General features: G+C 35.9%; 3 protein-coding genes across 3 annotated transcripts; 2 read left to right on the top strand and 1 right to left on the bottom strand.

Annotated features, from left to right (window-relative positions):
* On the top strand, window positions 406–6,732 carry LOC109706760 (ERAD-associated E3 ubiquitin-protein ligase HRD1-like; the record flags this gene model as incomplete). The annotated part of the gene is given in 9 exon segments (XM_020227737.1): window positions 406–518; window positions 946–1,575; window positions 2,345–2,521; window positions 3,264–3,413; window positions 3,509–3,617; window positions 4,884–5,037; window positions 5,150–5,390; window positions 5,482–5,682; window positions 5,791–6,732. Coding segments are annotated over 7 exon segments (1,541 nt in total), but the record flags the coding sequence as incomplete, so codon positions are not given.
* Window positions 9,882–15,336, top strand: LOC109706761 (KH domain-containing protein At5g56140). Its single transcript, XM_020227738.1, has 7 exons — window positions 9,882–10,210; window positions 10,593–10,678; window positions 12,682–12,830; window positions 13,631–13,732; window positions 13,807–13,923; window positions 14,456–14,599; window positions 14,697–15,336. The coding sequence occupies exons 1-7, from the start codon at window positions 10,098–10,100 to the stop codon at window positions 14,844–14,846; spliced, it is 861 nt and encodes a 286-aa protein (XP_020083327.1). The 5' UTR covers window positions 9,882–10,097; the 3' UTR covers window positions 14,847–15,336.
* On the bottom strand, window positions 17,135–17,585 carry LOC109706956 (nuclear transcription factor Y subunit C-6-like). Its single transcript, XM_020227985.1, has one exon. It carries the CDS (start codon window positions 17,579–17,581, stop codon window positions 17,135–17,137), a length of 447 nt encoding a protein of 148 aa, XP_020083574.1. The 5' UTR covers window positions 17,582–17,585.

Genomic DNA, 22,610 nt, shown 5'->3' with positions numbered 1-22,610 from the left:
AATAATTATAAAAATAGATCTTTAAATGCGGTGAATCATTCACTGTATTCATAACTTCTAAAAATAATAAAAACGGTGAACCATTCACCGCTTTTACCATTATAAAATTATAATAAAAAGGGAGAAAAAGAAAGAAAGCGGTGAATCATTCACCGCTTTTATAAGACTATATCAACAAATAAAATTTTAATAGATTTATTTTTAAAATAAAATTTTGGAAGTGGATTATTGAACTAAAAACCCCTACAAGGTAGGCTTTGTTGCTCGCTTCCGGTTCGGGAACTGTGCACCGAGCCCAGAGACATTGGATTGGGTTCAAATCAGGTCCTTGTCCGGTGCCCTGATCGGACACGTGTTTACCTTCCATTGGCGGGGACACGCAGTAGACTCCTGCGTCCGAGCGTAGACCTTCTCCACCGTCCTTAATCCCATTTTCCTTCTCGTTCCCTCGTTTCGTCGCGCGGAGCTTTCGATTTTTGGATCCTCGCTCGGATCACCATCGGAAACCCTTTGCTGAGGTAATGATCTACGTGATGCCTCTCTCCTATTCCAAATCTCCGATTCCATTATTTTGGACCGGTTTCTAGGGTTTCGTCTCCGTCTCAATCGACACTCCTCGTTTTCGACTAGGTTTTTCATCGTAATTCTTGGTTTTTATTGGCATGCTTTGAATTTTGGGGCTGAATTAGTGGTTGCTTTCGCAAAATCTCTCCTTTATCCTTCAATTTTGAGGAGAATTTTTTTTAAAAAAAATTATTCAGAAATTGAGCTGGGAGATTTGTTTCGGTGAATAAGGTAGAAGATGATCAATAGAACTTAGGGTTTACATTTCGCATAACTTCATCTCTAAGCTGCGAGAAAGATTACATATTGAAGGTTTTTCATATTGTTGAATAGTTCTTTATATGTTGTTGCTTACGGTTGTGCAATTTTTCAATTTTCCAGGTGTCTAAAAGAAAAGCTGTCATTGTAATTTTCTTGTGGAGAAAATTGGGTTCAATTTGAAATCCGGAAAATCATTGGCAAAGCTTCCTGTTTTTAAAGGATGAAGCTCCAAACATACGCCGGATTTAGTTTCTTAGCGACCATTATGGCGATTTATTATGCATTTAGCAGCCGAGGGCAGTTCTACCCGGCTATGGTGTACCTCTCGACTTCCAAGATCTGCTTCGTTCTTCTTTTGAACACGGGTCTGGTCATCATGTGCATAATGTGGCAACTAGTAAAGCGTTTGTTCCTCGGCTCCCTTCGTGAAGCAGAGGTCGAAAGGCTTAATGAGCAATCTTGGAGGGAGGTGATGGAGATCCTTTTTGCGGTCACCATATTCCGTCAGGACTTCTCAGTTACCTTTCTTGCTATGGTAACTGCTCTGCTACTGATTAAAGCTTTGCATTGGTTGGCTCAGAAGAGGGTTGAGTATATTGAGACGACCCCATCTGTCCCTATTCTCTCTCACATGCGGATCGTCTCTTTTATGGGGTTCCTTCTTGTCATCGATTGCCTTTTCTTGTCCAGCTCCTTGAAATCTCTCATACGAACCCGACAGGCATCGGTTGCACTCTTCTTTTTATTTGAGTAAGTCAATCGATCAATTTGCCTCTTTTTGCTTTCTTTTTTTTTTTTTTGAAAAAAGCTTCTATGTCATTTATCCGTATGCTGCAGTTTATCTGTAATTTTATAAAATAAGTTGACCCCTCTAAAATCCCAATTTGTTCAACTAATTCTTTATGAAAACTCTTCATCATCTTATATAGCATGATGATAAGGGATATGCAGAACTGTGAGACTTTTATGAATTACAACTTTGATCTGTTTGTGTATCATTCTTTTTTGAACTCTGAAAGTAAGTGCTAATTTTCTTTATTTACTGCTCTTGTTTTGGTTTTTTGTTTTATGTGCAAGAGTTTTCCTGCATTCAAATGTTATAAAGCAGTAACAAGTAATAAAGATTGTTGATATATCATGAAACTATACTCATACTGCAATCCATGGTAATCTGCGATATAGACCCCTGGTTCATACCTCTGGGTACTAATTGATTTTTTTTTCTAAATAATATTGTTTTGATTAATAAATTAGACTTTCATTTGCTGTTAAAGATACTTTTTTTCTTCTTATGGGGGGTAATGATGTTCTGGAGCCATTAGCAAAGATGGAGAAGCCTCAAGCACCAAGATTCTCTTTATATTTGTATTCTTGTAGAATATGTATTTCCTAGTGAGACTGTTGCTAGGAATTGCCTAGTTACTCAACTTGTATCGAATGACCTGTGGACTTCATTCCAAGAATGTTATGTAATTATTTTGACTTCATGTTTAATATGGTGAGTGAAAATTCATTTCAGATACACAATTCTGGCTACAACAACAGTTTCAACATTTGTCAAGTATGTTTTCTATGTAAGTGACATGCTTATGGAAGGGCAATGGGAGAGAAAGGCTGTGTACACATTTTACCTGGAACTTGTTCGCGACCTCCTGCACCTGTCTTTGTATATATTCTTTTTCCTTGTGATCTTTGTGTAAGTGTCTTATGCCTTTGCTACTTACTTTTTTATTATTATTATGTATGATGACAACCCCCATGCATTGCATTCTACGTAATCAAATTTATCAAAATACGTTATAAATGTTACTTAAGTGTCATATGGTTAAAGTACATCTTCTTCTTGCTATACCATCTTGCACAATCTTTGTATTTAGTGATATGTTGTTTGCTACAAGAAGTATGCATTTGCTAGTCATATACTAAGTGCATCATCACTGACCAAACTTTGCTGTAAGCATACTGAGATTTTGAGAATTGATCGGCTGCATTGTAAATAGATTCTATACTTAATACATATGGAACGAGGCATTCATCTTATCGTCTTTTTAGAAAGTCTCTGGTACTGTTGGTATTTCGAAGATGTAAATGTTGTTAGACACACGAACATTCAACCACAGGGTTAGATGCCCAAATTAAATAATGTATTGTTGAAGTATCATTACCAACTGATTAGATTAAGTTATTTTTTTCACCACATTGGTTACTATTATAAAGTTTAATTTCACAACATAAGATAAATGAAAAAAAAGAATAACAAATGGGTGCTTTCATTGATGTGTCTAGCTATATGAAGATTATATTGTTGATCAACATACTTAACAATTAAGTTCACTTGCTATAACCGGACGTTTTTAACTTGTTAGAACATCGAAATTATTGTTGGCAATTAGTGTTAATCGTAAATGACTTATTTTCGTTGGTAATGCTAATATTAGGAACTATGGTATCCCGCTGCACTTGATCCGTGAACTGTATGAAACATTCCGCAACTTCAGGATTCGTATTGCTGACTATATTCGTTACCGCAAGATCACATCTAATATGAATGAACGCTTCCCAGATGCAACCCCTGAGGAGCTTAATGCGTAAGCCCTTTAATTAAATTATCGTTCTCATTTCTAATTTGTGTTAGTATGTAACTACTACAATAGCTAATGTTTTCACCTATTTTTGGAGACAGAAGTGATGCAACATGCATTATATGCCGGGAGGAGATGGTGACTGCCAAAAAGCTGCTATGTGGACACCTTTTTCACGTGCATTGTCTGCGTTCATGGTTGGAGCGTCAANGTGATTTTGGACTCAAAAGTAATTTTTAGCTTAATAGACCATTTGGCAATCTCATTTTCAGAATTTGGTTCTTATATTTAACATCAATTTTATTATTTTCAAGTCCCAAAATTAGAAGCAGCTAAAATTTGCTTCTTGCAATCTGATTCTGATTTTAGACTTAAATTTTAAAATTTTATTTTAATTTTGAATTCAAATTTTAAATTTTAAATTTAAATTCAAAATTTTAAATTTAAAGTTTAAATTTTTATGAGTCAATGACTCAGTTCCACTCAGCTCGTTGGCAGTTTTAACTAAGAATTTAAGTGCCGTGGCACGGAGTCGTGTTGGAAACTTGCTGGCACGGTACGGCACAGTGCGTGCCGGGCCATACCGATGCGTGTCGGTCACAAAAAATATATATGTGCCTACAGCCCTACACGTGATGGCATGAAATATTTATTTTCTTTAGCAACAAAATATGTCAATTATTTATTATGTATTTTTATCAAATCTTTTGAATTTTATTGAGAAAATTATTTATTAATTTCAAAATAGAGGGTTTTGACTTTTGAGTTGTGCCATCGGCATGGGAGCTGTATCGCGCCGATATCTTGCTGGCATGATACAGCGCGGTGGATACGACCCGTGCCGATGGGCATTTTAATCCTTGGTTTTAATATTAAAGAAGAATGTGCTGCATTTGATCTCTTTGCCCCTTTGGAACTGTAACATTGTTTAATGTCGAGGACAAAGGTAGTATTGGTCTGGACTCTGGACATGCTCGAAAGATCAATCTGTGGTCATTTACAGACGTAAAAGCCAGACTATTCATATTATATGTCCATCCTTTTTAGAATATTTGGAAGTTATGATCTTTGTTGTTTCTTCTTCTTTTATCCTGCTAGATATCCTGGTTAGATGGGTCAGTCATAGATTTTCTTTGATGAACCATAAGCTGAAACCTTCAGGAAAAAAGATTGAGCTGTGAATGATGAGTTACCTGTACTGCATGCAGTTAGTCTTTTTGTGAATCTAAAATGCTAATTTTTTGAAATCACATCATATCTGGCATGCAGTGGCTTTCTATTGCCAATTGAGCTTCTTTTAACAAGAAAATATCAAGTTTGACCTGAAACTGTTCTGGTTAGATGGAATTTAGTAGTTTTTAGTGCCTATTGTGTTTCATCAACTCATTGATGTAGATTTTTCTGGTAAACATCCTCCTGTTTTACCTCACTGATATAGGTTTTTCATGTGAAGTACTAACAACTTAATTTTATTAGGACCGGCAGCGACAGGCTTATCTCCTCAACCCTCAGATGGAGGTGCAGCAGGTGAAAATATAAGCCATCTTCAGGCAAAGCTTCAAGCTGCTGCATTGGCTGCTTCTGCATATGAAAAGTCGTTTGTTTATCCTCCGACAAATACGTTTTATAGGTATGCCTCTTCCTATCTAAAGCCACATAGAAAGTTGGTTTATAACTGAATTCTCTTGCCTTTACTTTTTCGCTCTCTTAATCCAACCTCTTCTTCTTGTTATTCACTTAAGGCCCTCAGGATATCCTTTGCGACCTCAAACAAATGTGACGCAAATGGAGACACCAAATAATGCGGTCAAGCTGTCAAGTGAGCACCCAAATACTAATGGGCAATCATGCCATACTGAACCTTCACAACTAAACGGACACCCTTCCGCTTCTATACCTTTCCAAGCACCTGAATCCAGTGGTTCAGAGCTACAAGTTTCATTGTTGAAGGCGCAGGAAAATTACATCCGCAGCCAGATTGAGGTAATACAGCTTCTGTTCCCACTCAGTTTACTGATTCGTCTCTCACTATAAAGCAGTTAATGAAGTTTACGTTATTCAACATCTTTTCCAGCTTCTGGAGACCCAGTTGAAAGTTTTACAGCACCAGCAGAAAGTCGATCAAGGCAAACTGGGTGGTGGAGATGGAATTTCTGCTGATTGCAAGGGAAAGGCCGTTCTCGTGTCGAATACCCCAGCATTCCCCGATGACTGTGGCCATCATGCTGAGACTGAAGATGCTGACACAGACTGAAGCCCTTAAACAGTAGGAGAGGTATATTTGATACACAATTCACCCTTTTTATGATGTTAATGCTGTAGAGAGGTATATTCTGGGCTGGGCATAGGTGATATAAAAAAACATTTGTGGTTTTTTGTTTAGTGTCTTGCGAAGAGGAAAATTTCGATCCTGATGTTGGTGCCAAGCATCATCGCTCATATAATTTGGTTTAGGGAGTGTTTGGGTTGATGTGATTGCTATTTAGTTATCAATCGAGTTTAGTGAGAGTAAAAATATTAATTCCGTCGTTGATTATTACGACGCCTCGAAGATGCACTGCCTGGCTGTAGACTCATTTTGTTGAAGGCAGCATTCCATTAGAACTGCATGAAGTTTTCTTTCATGGAAAATAAAATCCAAATTATGGTCCATGGCTAGGTATGGATCTCCTCTCTATCACTGCGTTTAGCAGCAGAACTTAATGTTTTTATCCGTGCTAAACTTGAACTAAGGTTAAACTGCAATCACATTAATCCAAATGCTTCCTTAGCCTTTATATGTATGTGAGCTTGGTTATCTTTCATTCTCGAGAGGCCAAACGAATGAAGGAATCAAGAAAAGCTTTGCAACATATAATTATTTCTCTTGGTGCAAATCTACGCCTGGTACAACAAAAAAAAATTGTTGCCTAATGATGCGGTGGAAATTTCGATGTTCAAGCCAAAGACATAACTTACCTTTGATGTCCTTGTTTATTTCTTTCTTTTTTTGGGCGAATCTCTACATATATCCTAATCATTACCTGTGTTTCCTTGTTAATTTTTATGATCATCTGGTGAGGCCTATTCTGAGACATCTTGTAGGAGAAGAAGTAATCTTGTTGGCCCAGATGGGCAAATGATCACTTAAAAAGGGGCAATATAATACCACTTTATGGAGGGAGCTGTTGGGCTAATTTGTTAATGAATCTTGTAAAGCGAACAAAACAACCAGCCAATCACCAATAATAACCCCTTTCTAGCACCTAAGTGTCGAATGTTGCCTGAGTCATCACTCCTTTTTCGCTATCTTCTGTGTAAGCGAGCTATTTCAATTTGCCCACAATATTTCGTAATGTGCATGATTCCCATCAGGATCTTTTATTAATCTACCTGTGTAGTGAATTTAATTGGGTTTCTTTGTTTTTTTTAAAAAAAGTTTGTGAAACAGTTGTCGTTATGCGTAAAATCATGTGGTCAACTATTTTTGCTAGTTTTGCTATCGATATAATTAGATATAATTAGTTACGAAACCGTAATAACTTGTTTCAATCTTAGCTGTGATAAATGTTAAACAGAATCACAGTAACAGGGCAAGTCTCTGGTCTTTATTGGGGTCAGAATTCTGAATGTTAATCTTCATATCAATTTAACCTTATTATAAATTTTTTTACACCTATAAAAATCTAGGTTTACTTGAGCTAAAGAGCATCTTATTATTGTCATGTGATTTTCTATGTATCACCATCCGTAAACAGCCGTGTCAAACTTATATACACCTGTAGAAAGCCACCCGGCAACCAAGAGAGTCATAAATTTACAAATGACAACATGAATGAGAAATAAGATTCTAACCTTTTTTTCTTAGTTTTTTTTTTTGTTTGGGTTTTTCAAGTGGGAATTAAAGGTGGTTTATATCTTGTTCACAAACAGCTGTGGTGATGGGGACAAACCAACCCGAATCAATAGTCTAATTAAACAAAGCATCTTACTTACTCTCTTTTCCTTTAATAACAAGCAAAGACAAAATATCAAATTCATGAGTTTGATTGATTTGTATTTTCTGAAGAACGATTTGCATGATGCTTTGTCTACCAATTCTTTATTTGAAAAATCATCATCATGTTTCTCACATGGGTGCCATGGTATCACCCCCTATTTATATGACCCAAAAACAAAAAGTAAATTAAAAAAGCAGCAGGAGAGAGGAAAAAACAGAGGCTGTTTTTTTTTATGCTAAAGGCATAGGTGATTTATTTAAAAAGTAAATTTTGATTAAAGTAAATTTTGATTATTTTAGTACACCATTTTGAAGAATAAAAGAAATATATATATTAAAAGAAATATATTCAAAGTAAGATAAAAGAAAAAAAAAAAAAGAATGACAGTCCCCAATCTGAGATAAAGAAATATATCGATCAAGTGTGGAGAATACTATAGACAAAAACAATTATTTAAATCCCGTCCTTGAAAAAAAGAGAAGAAAAGTCCTGAGTAGCAAAAAAAAAAAAAGAGATAAAAAAACTAAATTATTGTAAAACCTAAAGAAAAATATAAGTAAAAAAATTTAGAGAATGAAAGGACAGAAAACTCAAGCTTATTAGCCAGATTTTGGCCGGAGGAAATGGTGAAGGGGAAGGTTAGAGAAGAATATAGAAAGAAAGAGAGAAGAAGAGGAGAGTCTGGAGATAGCCCAAAAAAAAATGTTGTCATCTTTATGCCACTGCTACCAAATACTGATTTCTAATCTATTTTATAAGATTGAAGTTGTATCAAGTGATTATAAGTAATTACAAGTTTCTTCTACTAATTAGATTGGTTAAAATTTTTGGTTAAAATTTTTGGGCTTTTTTTGCAAATAGCTCCCTTACAAATTTTTTTTTTAAAATTGGCCCTGTCAAAAATTTATTTGCAAAATTGGCCCTGGCCTCGCCACGCAAGCACCACGTCGGCGTCATGCGGGCGGGGCTGGGCCAGATGGTTAAGTTGAACACGGTGAACCATTCACCGTGTTCAATACAAAATTTTTGTATTGGACACGGTGAATGATTCACCGTGTCCAATACAAATACTTCCAACTTAGTCATTGTTGGGGTATTTGTATTGGACACGGTGAATCATTCACCGTGTCCAATTATTTGTATTGGACACGGTGAATGATTCACCGTGTCCAATACAAAATAGATATTTGTATTGGACACGGTGAACCATTCACTGTGTCCAATACAAATAATTGGACACGGTGAATGGTTCACCGTGTCTAATACAAATACTTCCAACTTAGTCATTGTTGGGGTATTTGTATTGGACACGGTGAATCATTCACCGTGTCCAATACAAAAATTTTGTATTGAACACGGTGAATGGTTCACCGTATTCAACTTAAACACCTAGGCCCGCTCTGCCCGCGTGGCGCTGACGTGGCGCTGGCGTGGCATGGGCAGGGCCATTTTTGCAAATAATTTTTGGACGGGGCTATTTTTACAAATAAAATTTGTCAGGGGGCTATTTGCAATAAAAACCCAAAATTTTTAGTTTCATGCTACCTATCTCTCTCTCAAAAAAAAAAAAAAAAAATTTAGTTTCAGAACAATAGTTGTGTCCACAAGAAACAACATCAGATCATTAGCTACAAAAAAAAAGCTTAATAATGTACGATATTTTCATTGGTATTCGTTTTCTTCACTTGAAATGAAAAATCATCATCTTTCACTATAGTTCACTTGTGAACTTGGCGTTTAGGCATTGCTTCGTTTGTTGTCTTAAGAAATCATTCAATTCAGGTAAGTTATTGATTTTGTACTAGTTTATTTTCTAAAATTTTGCAACTATTGAAAAACAACCAAATATTTAACAATCAAGTTTGCCATAAATTATTATGAAATATTAACAAAAATTTAGGAGAAGCTTGATCAAAATAATTACTAGAATTATGTCATTTAATTAGTTTAGCTTTTTAAACTTTAAATGATTATCTAATTCAATAAATAAGCCAAGCACCTAAAATATCTTTTTAAAGGATAGAGGGGTATGAAACTCTTAATCCCAAATATAAATGGCCATTTAAATTTTAAAATTGGATATTTAAAACTCAAACTCTGTGATTAACTACCGAAGTAGTTAAGTGATGTGTTGAATGTTAGTTCAATGGTTATTAAACACTAAAAAGTGGACATTAATAAATTTTAAAAAAGATGATTGAAGTTGTTTTACATTTCTAGAAATACTGAAAAACTAAGAGTACTTAGCATAATTGGTTAAAAACTTGATAGTGGGTACAAGAAGTTTTAAGTTTTCTTAATTAAAAAATTTTATTCAATCTTCTTGCTAGAAAATTAAGATTTTTGAAACCAAAGGTTCCTTGTGTTTTTGTTTTATTTTGTTTTTTTTTAAACTAAAATGTGCAAGGTGCAATCAACAGACGAGTGAAAGTACAAGGGGTATTTTGAAATTTCGCCTACGATTTTTAATCCTTACGTAGTCCTAAGGCAGTGAACAGTGTGATAATACGACGATCGCCTCTCACTGTGTCGCTCTCCCTCTTCATCGTCCTCATCTTACTTCTCCCTCATAATACTTCGCGCTCTCTCTCTCCCTCTCCCTCTCCCCCTCCCCCCATCGACACCACACGGAAGCTTCTAGGGTTTCGTCTAGATCTCGCCGGAGCCGATCTAACCTGGCCGGAGCCTCGCTGCCGATCCCGCCGGAGCCATGTCTTCCGGCAGGTACATGGCCTACTCCCCTTCTCCCTCCACCGGCCCCCACTCTCCCCACGTCTCCGGCCTCCGCTCCGCCGCCAGCGGCCTCGTCGCGGATCAGGAGAAGTACGATCCTCTTCCCCCTCCCCAAAATCTCGCTCTTCGATCTCGATAACTGCTGGATCTCTACATGATCTGATGTTTTAGGTTGTTTCGATCCATTTCGATTTCGATCGGATTCGATCTAGAAGCTTTCGATCGTTTCTTTCTCGTTAAAAGTTACGTGACGATGACGCGGTCGAGATTTGTTTTTTCGTTTTCATGATAGAGTCGAATTATGCTACGTAATTTGAGATCTAAGATCCATATTCCGTTTCCTTTGCGTATTATACCATGGTTATTGATTTGGATGCTTCTTTTGTGCAAGATCTGAAACTTTTGTGTGTGAATACTTATGTATTGTTTGATTCGATGATAGATTTATAAACTGTGAGAAGTGTTTTGATAGGTATCTTGCGGAGTTGTTTGCAGAGCGTCACAAGCTCAATCCCTTTGTGCCGGTGCTTCCTCATTGTTATCGGTTGTTAAATCAGGGTAAGCTTAAGATTCAGAAGCAAAATAAATATCTCAATTATTAGCTTCTCAATTTTCACTGTTTATTTTGAATTCATTCTTGTGGCCATATGGGATATCCCTTTGTGAGGAGAATCTATGACAACAATGTCTTGGTGTGATACAGCGCGTGGTTCCCATTTTTCTTTTTCTTTTTTTTCTGTCTGGTTTGTTGTCCTTTTACTTTTCTGGAAGAGTATTTATAGGACATGTTGCTGGTGTGAAAGGTCGGATGATTTTTTGAGCTGTATGTTACCACTAAGTGGGTTTTGTTTGCTCTTTACTGAAGCAGTTCCTTCTTGTTCTGAAATAGTGATCCTCTCTGTTCTAAGTGTGGTTTGTGATATGAATGGTCTCTACAATCCTTGTTCTCTGTCCCTCCTTGAAGGCAAATTGTCATACTGCACCTTTCAAGCTCATTTTGATTGCATATTATCCATAGAGATTCATGTTTGCTAATGCACAGCTATTTTTTAATTTAAGAGAGATACTATGACCCTACTCTTCCAAGCTCATTAATCCCCTTGGTTAGTTGCGGCATCCACCCCTTTGAAAGCTGCTAAGCCTTTTGCCTGATGAAAGTGGGCTCTTTCCTGAAAGCTAAATCGCTGGGCTCTTAACATTTTAATTGCTCATTGTCAGTGAAGAAACATACCTCTCTATTCGCTAAGAGAGGCGTTTTTACTTTTCCTAATCCTACTAGGGAACATGAATGCAACATCTTCTATATCCTTTAACTCGCTGGAAATATGTGAAACAGTTACAGCTAATACATATTTGAGTTTAAAAAATAATTTATATTAACACCGATAGACCCGACATTCTACTTTGTTTATTGGCTAATTAATTCTTCACATTGTTCGTACTGACTTATGATTTGCTATTGTTGACAGTTCGCTATACCTCTGCAGGCTATAGTCAGGTCAACAAATGTGAAGACCATTTAGGGTTGATTTCGTCTTAAAATAAAACCACATTAAGTATTTAGCGAGCATTATCCATGTGGTAGCATGCAGCATGTTCAGCTTAAGGGCTGGAAACTTGATTGTAATTGTTGAATCTGGTATATTTTAAATGCAAAAGATGGAGTAACCCTCCTAATAAAGCCATTAGATTTACTGCAAATTTGACATGTTCTAAGAAGACACCAGATGCCCTTCCAACCATGCTAATACAAAGTAAATCAGATTTTGAAACTAAGCTTTATGCAGTAGAAACATAATTTGCTTGTGCAAATTAGGACTTGATGCCTTTTTATTTGTAAAACGATGTCAAATTTGTGGTTATCATGTATGTCTCTATGGAGGATGATGATAGTGCTTTAGTTGATTTTAATTGTATGACTTAGTCTTTCATTTTTCCTTCTCCAAGTTTTACAGCTGGTGATATTTACACAAGCAAGTCCTTATAGGAAAGTACAAGCACAGTCTACCTTTTTGATTAGTCCGTTAGAGTTTATCATAATTTAGAGTCAAATTTTAGTTTCACTATGTTTTCACTAACAGCTTATATATGTAAAATGTTGAAAAATGTTCATCAGGCTAATTTAATTTACATGGGAAACTATAAATAGTGAAGCTTTGAAATATATGTTCGAAGAGTCAAAGAACCCCAGGCTGGTACACTCGTTTGGAGACTCAAACTCCCAAGACGGAGGGGAAAGCTCCGGCCGTGCCTTAAGCATTAGTTTTGAATAACTTTGAATTCTAAATTATTTTAAGTTTCTTCCGTATGTAGTAAATCAGACTTTTTTGGTACTTTATTAGTAGTTCCATATAATAGTACGTGCATGTTACAAAAGTTTTTTTTGACATTAAACATGAGGAATAATTATTCATGGCTACTTGGTTGCAAAATTTACATACATTCAATTTAAAAGAATCTCTTGGCGCCCTAACCACTAAATCTGTGCAGTTACTGATGACTAATATCTTAACAACTGCTAACTGGTACATCTTATGCTTGAAATTGACATCTTGAAGCAGAAATTTTGCGTGTTTCCAAACTGTTGGAGAATGCATCTATTTTAAATCAAAGTGGGATTGAACATGGTAGCCCACTAACTACTGGAGGATTATTTTCGAACGGAGGAGCAGCTGATATGAACAGTTGGGCTTCAGCATTTCAATCAGAAGTACGGAAACTAACCATTAACATTTGGTACCTAATTTACTGCTCCATGGGCTTGCTATAGGTTTCATTCTAACCTAAATTAATTAGATTTCTATTGGACTGCTTACATTCCTGACAATTTTTTTTTTATACTGTGGTTCAGCGCCTAGTGATTTTACATGTTTCTGTTGTACCTAATATATCCAAATAACTGCGGGCTTTCTAACTTTAGAGTGTTTAAAATATTTGGACTATTCTAAGTTAAGTAGTCTCTTGCTGATTAAATTTTGTAGACCTTACTTTACATTAACATAACCTCACCATTAACAGAATACACCTAGTGCATATCATTTGTCTTAAACTTCAATTGCACAGATTATGCAGCAAAACTAACTATAATAGAGAAGCAGAAATCTGTAATGGTTAATATTTAGGATGTAAAGTTTGGCAAATTTGGACTGACCTTCATTTCTACCTTGTTAATGTGTCACTAGAGCATACATATATTGTTTATTCATTTCTACCTTGTTAATGTGTCATTAGAGCATACATATATTGTTTGCCTTCACTTCTACCTTGTTAATGTGTCACTAGAGCATAGACATATTGTTGCCATTGATTATAATGTAAGTTATCATGTTATGGTTGATGTCATTGTTCTTTCCTAAAGATTTCATAAGTGCAATGCCTTACGAGCGTAAAAAGAATTTTGAGTGGAAGGCCTTCTTGTGGTATTATTTGCATCCTAAGAACAAATTTCGAATATCTTTTGGCTCCTTCAAGTTAATTTAGATGTAACATGCATAAATTGTCGTTTTGTAGCCTTCCTCTGTACATTCTTGGCTCGGGTCCCAAGGTAGCTCCTCAGGTCTCATTGTGAAGAAAACAATCAAAATTGATATTCCTGTCGACAAATACCCAACAGTAAGTCACCGCTTTTTTATGTTTCTGGGCTGGTTTTATCAGACATTATGATACTCTGTTATTTCTTTGTGTAGTACAACTTTGTTGGCCGACTGCTTGGTCCCAGGGGAAATTCTCTTAAGCGAGTGGAGGCAACTACTGATTGCCGTGTTCTGATAAGAGGTCGAGGCAGCATCAAAGATCCAGCTAGGGTAATAATGTTTAGATGATTCATGCTTAATGCGCTTGCATCATTTATAGATGCCCTCCTGTATTGACTTGAGAAATAAAAGTAGTTACACATTGCATGATCTTCGTATAACATAAGAGTTAACGAAATTGGGTCAATCAGGATCCTTAGGCGTGCATAATGATGTATAAAATTTTATATAGTGGCCATTCTTATGCAATCAAAGACATAAAAGATACTTGGGTAGTACAATACATGCTGGGTCTATACATCTGTGTATAAAGTTATTCGGTGACATAGTTTATTGTGATTACTTCTTACCCAAAAAAAAAAATTATCAGATTATGCATTTTACTGACTGACATAAATTTCCAGCTTTGCTTTATCCTGGATGGAGCACTTTTATTGTATCTCTACCTAAAAGTTTTATAAGAGAGCCTACTACAAATATGTTTTCTTTTGAAAGGTGCAAACCTACTCCGAATATGAAAACAAAATTCTACTGAACAGTCTGAAATCACCTTGGCTACTGGAATTTGTGCTTATTTCTGTAGGAGGAACTGATGAGAGGCAAGCCAGGGTATGAACATCTGAACGAACCTCTTCACATACTGGTGGAAGCTGAGCTACCTGTAGAAATCATTGACGCCCGTCTGATGCAAGCTCATGAGATCCTCGAAGAACTGCTAAAGCCTGTGGTATCACCATCTTTTGAGCTTCATTATTCTTTGCCATTTATATCTAGTATCCAATATATGATCTAATTTATCAATTCATTTTCACTCTTTTATGAAGGATGAATCACATGATTTCTTCAAGCAGCAGCAGCTTCGTGAACTCGCCATGCTTAATGGAACGCTCCGTGAAGAAGGGTCGAGCATGTCTGGCTCGGTCTCGCCATTCCACAATGGGCTTGGCATGAAGAGGGCTAAGACCAGGGGGTAGAATGAAAATTTGTCAGCACCAGTATATATTCTGAGAACTGCAGAAAATGTAGTTCCACACTGGGGGGTTGATATGCTGGATAACGGCCTTAGATAGCTGATGGGCGAGCGGCACCAGGGCCTGTTCTACTGCAATATTTATCTGAAGTACATGTTCTGCTGTGGGGGTATGTTGCTGTATATTGTGACGTCAAAAGTGAGCAAGTTTTGGGTTTTTGTGAGGTTTGCCATTTATATATCTTTTAATATTAACATGTCACTATGCTTGAGTTTTGTGTTTGAAACAGTAATCGTTATTTTTGGTGGGAAGCTGTGTCACTGGGAGAGTAATTCCACGTAGTAGTTCAGTGTATAGGAACTTTAGTTTATATATATATATATATATATATATATGTTTGTAATAGTAAGATGTCTCTGTTCTTGCACGGTTGATTGGTGTATTATTGGTTCGTCAAAAGAACAGGAAAGAAGATATGGATTGTACCTGTTAACTGCGTAGTTTTGTGAAGCCACTCGCTCCGGGAAATTTGGATATGAAGTTATTATGGCTAAATCACTTGATCACGTTGAATGATTGATCATCAATACTCCAAATTTCATAACACCATGAAACTGGGGAAAAGTTAGAATAGTTAGAGAAAGATTTAAGTGGAGACTGAAGATTAGAGTTCTAAGCTAATCAAGAAAATCGAAGCTAATTTTATGAAAATTATTAGAGCTTGACGCATCTAATGATTCATCCGCTAATAATAGCCTACTGATTCGGCAGAAAAAATAAATGAACTAATATAGCATCGCTTAACCACCATTAGTGGACTTTTTTTCAAATAATTTTTTTTAAAATTTATAATTTGTCAACTAATTCTAGTAAAATTTTATTGATCAAATAATTCTATTTCTTTCAACTCAACATCTTTTCTTCGGAAACAAAAGCATTCATTGTTTCTTTGTATTTCCTATATAGAATTCTAGCAACTAGATAAAAATTTCAACAAATAAAATACAATCTAAATAATTCAAAAAATTCTAACAACCTAGTTATACAATCAAACTGAAACTTCAATAATTCATATCCAATCCTAACAACCTTACAAATATTCCAACAATCCATACAAAAAAAAAATTATACTATAATAACAATCTAAAAATGATAAACGATTCATCGTTTTTCTCATTCTTGTCCTAAGTTGGCAAAAAAAAAAAAAAGTTGGTCAAATAAAATTTAGGAAAGAGTTATTTCAAAGAAAAAAAAAACATCTTCATTACCTCATTATTTTCTTATTTGCTACCAACTTCAACCTATCCAAATCCCCGCAGTTGGAGCTTGAACTATGTAACACCCGGACCACTCTAGAAAAAAGTAAACATCTGCTACCTAACAAACAACAATACTTATTGGAGATTAAAAAATAAAATCTGAAGAAAATCTAAGAACAACGGTTAACCTACAAACACAAAATACAAGCCAAGAGGAGTAGAATACAAAATTAAAAAAACTGATAAAGTTATCTGTGTTTCGATTTGCTAACAGATCACGAATACCTAAAACAAAGATTCATATAAAATTTCTATGCTGGAGGCTATGCTCTGTTATAAGCACGAAACACCGACACTGGAAGCTAACTAATTCTCCCGCCCTTCTCACTTTTGGTCGTTTATGTCTTCCAAAGACCACATTTTACACAGAAGCTCAATTTCTAATTTCAGATCCTTTAATGAGCGTGCTACTATAGTAGGTAGCAGTTCTTGATCTTTCAATCTGTGACAAACAGAGCTGCTCACGAGGCTTCTCATCTATCTATTGTTCCCAAAACACACAATCTATCTGAAAATAGCAGAAACAACAGAATCTACAAATAACCTCCGAGAATCTGCATAACTAGACACTAAAAGAAATCGAGAAATTATCAAATTAAGCATATGCAAGAAAGATTCGTACAATGCCGCCACAGAAGCAATGAGCATTTTTACAAATCCTTTTCTCTCGTGTTCTTCGTAATAGAGCCATTTGCAACTACTACGCACATAAAGAAAGGTCTTCAATTCAATTCAATCTAAGCCCATTAAATCTGAAGCTAACCCTCAGAGGCCAAAACCTACACATTTTCGTGCTGCAAAAGGGGGGAAAAAAAAAAAGAAAAAAGAAGACAATCCAATTTTCAACTACCTATATTCATTGCCAAAAAGAAAAAGAAAAAAGGAGCAAAACAGGGGGATGAGAATGCCTACTAAACCCTAAAACTTAAAACCAAAAAAAAAAAAAAAAAAAAAAAAGGAGAGAGAGGAGATCTACGGGTGGATGTAGTAGTCGGCGTAGGGGGCGGGGTGGTCGTGGAGCGAGACGACGTCGAGGAGGAAGTCGAAGACGTCGGTGCGGGCGACGGCGACGGCGACGTCGGCCCTCTGCAGGGTGCGGCGGCGGTTCTCGTGCGCGTGGGCCCAGGCGCGGAAGGTGAGGTCGACGATGAACATCTCGCAGGCGCGCGCGAACAGGGCGGGCGCCTCGGCCGCGACCATCCTCACGTCCTCGTCGGCCTTCATGATGCGCTTGATCCGGGCCAGGGGGAGGATGTGCTCCCTCACGTCCACCGTGCGCTCCACCTCCCGCCACTGCTCCGCCCAGAACGCCTCCCTCGGCGGCGGCGGAGCTGGGAACGGCGCGTACGGCACCACCGCGGCGGCGCCGACGATCGCCGGAGGAGGAGGAGGAGGGGATCCGTCGCCGCTCGGATCCATTGCGTCTCCTCTTCTTGTTCTTTCTGTTGGTGTAGTTTACTTGCTCGTGCGCAGGATTTTAGGAACGGTACGCCCCCAAATTCCTCGGGTTTGAAATTATGAGGGAAAAGGGTGAAAAATGCAGAGCGACTCCTCCACTATTGACCATTTTATAAATTGATCCATCAAACGTTATATATATATATTATATATATTATATATATATAATTATATTATATATAAATATATAGCAGGGCTGCTGTGCTCTCAGGAGCACGAGGCCTCGTGCTCCTGAGCCGTTTTTGATGATGAAATTTTCAAATCGACGATCGGCTCCGTTAGACTTTGATCTAGTGCATTTGAAGTTTTTAGAAAATAATTTTTGCGATTTTTTTATATCATTTATCTAGTGATCGAAATGATTTAAAATCAATAATTTTAATTATTGATATCTGCCGTTTTCAAGTTTAATGTGTAGAAGTATTCAAATCAGATGAAATTTTGATACAAAATCTTTAAACTATCTACAACAAGATCAATATTTCTGATCGAAATTTAGTGCTATATCACCACTTTTTATAGGATTTTTATTTTCAACTGTTAAAATTATTGATTTTAAAATCCTTCGATTGCTAGGTAAAGATATCGAAAAATGCAAAAAATTATATATATAATATAATTATATATATATATATATATATTATATATATATATATAATATATATATATATATATATAATATATATATATATTGGCTAAATTACAGAAAATCTCCCTCAAAATTTGATTTTTCACATTCCCCCCCTGTCATTTAAAAACCTACACTTTGCCCCCTTGTAAAATAAAAAATGTTCACTTTACCCCCTACCATTAGTGAATTGTTAGGGTTCCGTTAAAAAAATATTATTATATATTTTTTATGCCAAAAATACCCTTCCGCCCTTTCTCCTGTTGCTTCGCCTTCCTTCGCCTCGCCGCCTCGCCCTCCTCCACTGCCTCGCCCTCGTCAACATCTCCGTCCGCGCCCACAAACATTCCCTCACCCTTCTTTACGGCCTCGCCTTCGCCCTCGTTGTCCTTGCCCACCTTTCCATCCACACCCACCTCGATTTCCTCCCCACTGTCACCGAAATCGAGGGGCAACGAGGGTGCAGGAGGAGAAAGGGAGCAGGTGGAGAAAAAAATGGAGAGAAACCACGGCCGATCGAGGCATGAATCGCGGACGATCGGCCGCCATCGAGGCGGCTGATGAGGAAGAGGATGAAGGAGATGAAAATGGTGAGGGGTAAAATGGTCATTTTGTCATTACAGTTCACACCGTACCTCTGTGAACATTTTTCATTTTACAAGGGGACAAAGTGTAGGTTTTTAAAGGGTTAATTACACCATTAGTCCCTAACCTTTACACCGTTTTTCAGTTTAGTCCCCAACCTTTTTTTTTGCAATCAAGTCCTTAATCTCTTGATTTCATTATAATTAAGTCCCAGCCGTTAGATAGATAATAAAATTGACGAAAAATGCCACGTCAGCACCATGTCAGTGCCACGTGTCGGATCGTTGGCGCTAACCATTAATCCCAAAAGCTCGAGCTGTTAGAAATACGCAATCAATTCACTTAAAGCGTACAGAAACAGCGCCCACGGATCTCGATTGTGACTCGGCCCACCTGGCCTCACGCCACTTCGAACATGACTCGGCCGAACCCAACCTCACGCCATTTCGAACATGACTCGGCCCACATGGGCTCCCGCCACAGGGCAGGATGTTGGCCCATTTAAGCCAACACCACAGAGGTGCCATGTCAGCGCCACGGAGGCGTCGTGTCAGCACCATGGTGGCGCTATGTCAGCGGATTGCAAAAAAAAGAAAGGTTGGGGACCAAATTGAAAAACAGTATAAAGATTGGAGACCAATGGTGTAATTAACCCATTAAATTTATAAATTCAAAATAAGATTTTTAATTTAAGATTTAAATTTTAAATTTAAATTTTGATTTTGAATTTAGATTTAAATTGGAATTCAAATTTCGATTTTGTATTTAATTTTAAATTTTAAATTTTAAATTCAAATTCACATTTCGAATTATAAATTCTAATTTAATTTCAAACTTCGATTTGAAATTTTAAATTCAAAATGTGAATTTGAATTCGAAGTTTAAATTCAAATTTAATGAAATCAAATCTTAAATTCAAATTTAAAATTTAATATCAAATTTTTACCTATGATTTTAAATTTAAATTCAGATTTTAAATTTAAATTTCGGTTTCAAAACTTTCATTTTAAATGTAAATTGAAATATCAAAATCAAAATTTTAAGTTTGAATTCAAAATTTAGATTCAATTAAAAATTTAAATTTAAAATTTGAATTTCAATTCAAAATTTAAATTCAGCTTTAAATTCAAATTCAAAATTCTAATTTCTCGTTAGTTTAAAATTTTAATTTTAATATTATTTTTGAATTTAAATTTAAAATTTTGAATTTTGAATTTTAGGGACTAAAGTGGAAAATGTGCAAAGTTTAGGGACCTAAATTAAAATGCAAAAGAATGCCAAATAGGCGCTGACGTGGCGATTCCGTTAATTTTAATAGTTTTTTTAACGGTTGGAACATAATTGTAATAAAATTAAGAGATTAGGGACTCAATTGCAAAAAAAAAAAAGTTGGGGACCCAAGTAAAAATTAGTGCAAAGGTTGGGGACTAATGGTGTAATTAATCCGTTTTTAAATGATAGGGGGGGAAGTGAAAAATCAGGTTTTGACACGGAGATTTTATGTAATTTAGCCATTTTTTAAAAAAAATTTTTTGATATTTTTTATTTTCTCCTTACTTACATTAAAAGATAGATAGACGCAAAATTTATATCCTACTGTTAGCATTTTTTTTTTTTTGAGAAAAAAGATAGTATGCTATCCGCTTCATTCTTTTTAGATCCTACTTCTAGCGTTAAATTATCACATTAGATAACTTACTCAATAGACCAACTATTGGAGGGGCATTGGTGTGCTACTATAGAAGAAAATTACAAGAAAAAACATGATCAATTTATTTTGATAAATTATTAGTCCTATTCTAATTATTTTAGCGAATAAACTTATAATATTTAATATCAAAAATCAGAAAGGTGTTGTCAGGGATAATTGGGGCGCCTTTCCCCAACAATTTCGTGAATGATAGAGTAGATGCATTTTACATAGCATTTTTACCGTGGAGATGATCATCATTTGATTTTTTGTTCAAATAATCTTATAGGTAATTGATTCTAACTATCACTTAAGGCATGCTTGGTTTGCGATAGTTTTTAATTAATATTCTTAGGAATTAGTCATGTTTGGTTAGTCAAATGATTTTTGTTCAATATACAAAATGCTTCAAAATGATCTTATAGGTAAATTAATTCTAACTATCTATTAGAGTATGTTTGGTTGGAAGTATACTTTTAAATTTCTAGGAATTAGGGTTAGGATTTATGTTTGGTTAGTCAAAAAATCTAACGTGGCAGAAAAATTCATCTTCTAATCCAACAAAATATGGGATTTAAAAAAATCTTCTAACCCCACCAAAAAATGGGAATTCAAAACGCACCCTCTCTTGGTTTTTTTTATTTTTCCACGAGAATTGATCTTAATGAAATAAAATATTCTACTTAAGTTTGATATTAATCATCATTTTAGTATAGATCGAATAATATATAATATCATCTTTATTAATATCATTTTAGATTATAGACTCAAATAGGACTGTTTAATCAAAAAAAAGATATTATAGACTTAACAGCAAACTTATCAATATAATATAGTTATTTTTCCATCTTGAACCAAACATGTGGAACAAGGCATAATCCTAGGTATTCTAAGATACTAGAATATTGAAATTCAAGTTTAGGGTTATAATTTCTAAAAAGTTAAATTTTAAATCGTGCGAACCAAGTCAAGCATTGAGAAAGAGAAAGAAAAACGAAGTATATGGCTTCTTATTTTTCTATATATATATATATAGACACACACACACACTAGATAATTATTATTATAATAAAACTAAGACCCAAAAAAATAAAAAATTAAAACACTACTTTTCTACTGTTTCAGAAAATCTTAACCAAAAATTTATTCAACAAGTAGAAAAATAGAAAATGGTTACGCTGTAGGTACATATTTCTACGTATTTTGGTCCTGCATGCATGTCCCATGCACACAAGCAACTGCCTCCGCCGCCACAACCACCGCCGCAGCCGCCTCCTCCGTGCCCGCAGCCGCCTCCTCCGTGCCCGCAGCTGCCACCTCCGTGCCCGTGCCCGCGCCCACCGGCACGACCGCAGCCACCGCCCCGCCACTGCTGCCTCCGTGTACTAAGGCTGAATCATTCCGAGGTCTCCTCTTACGTTCGTTTGATCCATGACCACCACAAATGAAAACCGCCACGGCTATGATTGCAAAAGATGCTACAATTAATAGCACAAAACAACAAAACACTTGGAGTAGCATAAACTGTAGAAATTGGATGCCCTAAAGCTCCCAGGATCCTTGCCATCTCTCTCCCTCTCTCTTCGATCAAGTTAACTATGTTGGTGAAAAAATTCAAAAATTTTCAATCACTTTTATTATTATTTTGTATTGCCTTGGAGTGGAACATTGGGTTTGATTCCAACGTTCTATTTACACCACTATTTATAGTATTCTTTTCACTGTTCATGAGATGGACATGGCAGAGAGAGATTCCGGGTGTTGAAAGATCTTTTGCGTTCGTGTTCACATGAGAAGAAATTTTGGTCGTACTTTGGGATAATATTTTTGATTAATCTCGCAATGCTACGCATGCTTCCGGAATAAATATTTTGGCATTTTTCTTCAACAATTTTTTATTTAGATTTTAGTATTTATCTGTAAATTTAATTTAATTTTTATCATAAAATTAATTAAATAATTAATATAATCAAATTTTCAGTGTGATTTTTTTCCTTAGAAACTACCGAACGTTCTTTAGTTCCTTATAGATAAGGTTGCAATTATATATAGTCCAAAATATGAATACATCAAATAAATATGTTCTT

Source organism: Ananas comosus, linkage group 2 (assembly GCF_001540865.1).
Source record: "Ananas comosus cultivar F153 linkage group 2, ASM154086v1, whole genome shotgun sequence".
Classification (NCBI taxonomy): Eukaryota; Viridiplantae; Streptophyta; class Magnoliopsida; order Poales; family Bromeliaceae; genus Ananas; species Ananas comosus.
Note: the sequence above shows the minus strand (reverse complement) of the source record. Positions and strands in the feature narration are given on the sequence as shown.

Bases quoted from the DNA above. Each gene is read 5' to 3' on its own strand.
- LOC109706956 (XM_020227985.1), bottom strand. From the start codon at position 17,581: ATGGATCCGAGCGGCGACGGATCCCCTCCTCCTCCTCCTCCGGCGATC.
- LOC109706761 (XM_020227738.1), top strand. From the start codon at position 10,098: ATGTCTTCCGGCAGGTACATGGCCTACTCCCCTTCTCCCTCCACCGGC. The intron at 10,679-12,681 runs GTAAGCTTAAGA...ATCTTGAAGCAG, and splicing joins TTATCGGTTGTTAAATCAGG to AAATTTTGCGTGTTTCCAAA. The intron at 13,924-14,455 runs GTAATAATGTTT...TTATTTCTGTAG, and splicing joins GCATCAAAGATCCAGCTAGG to GAGGAACTGATGAGAGGCAA.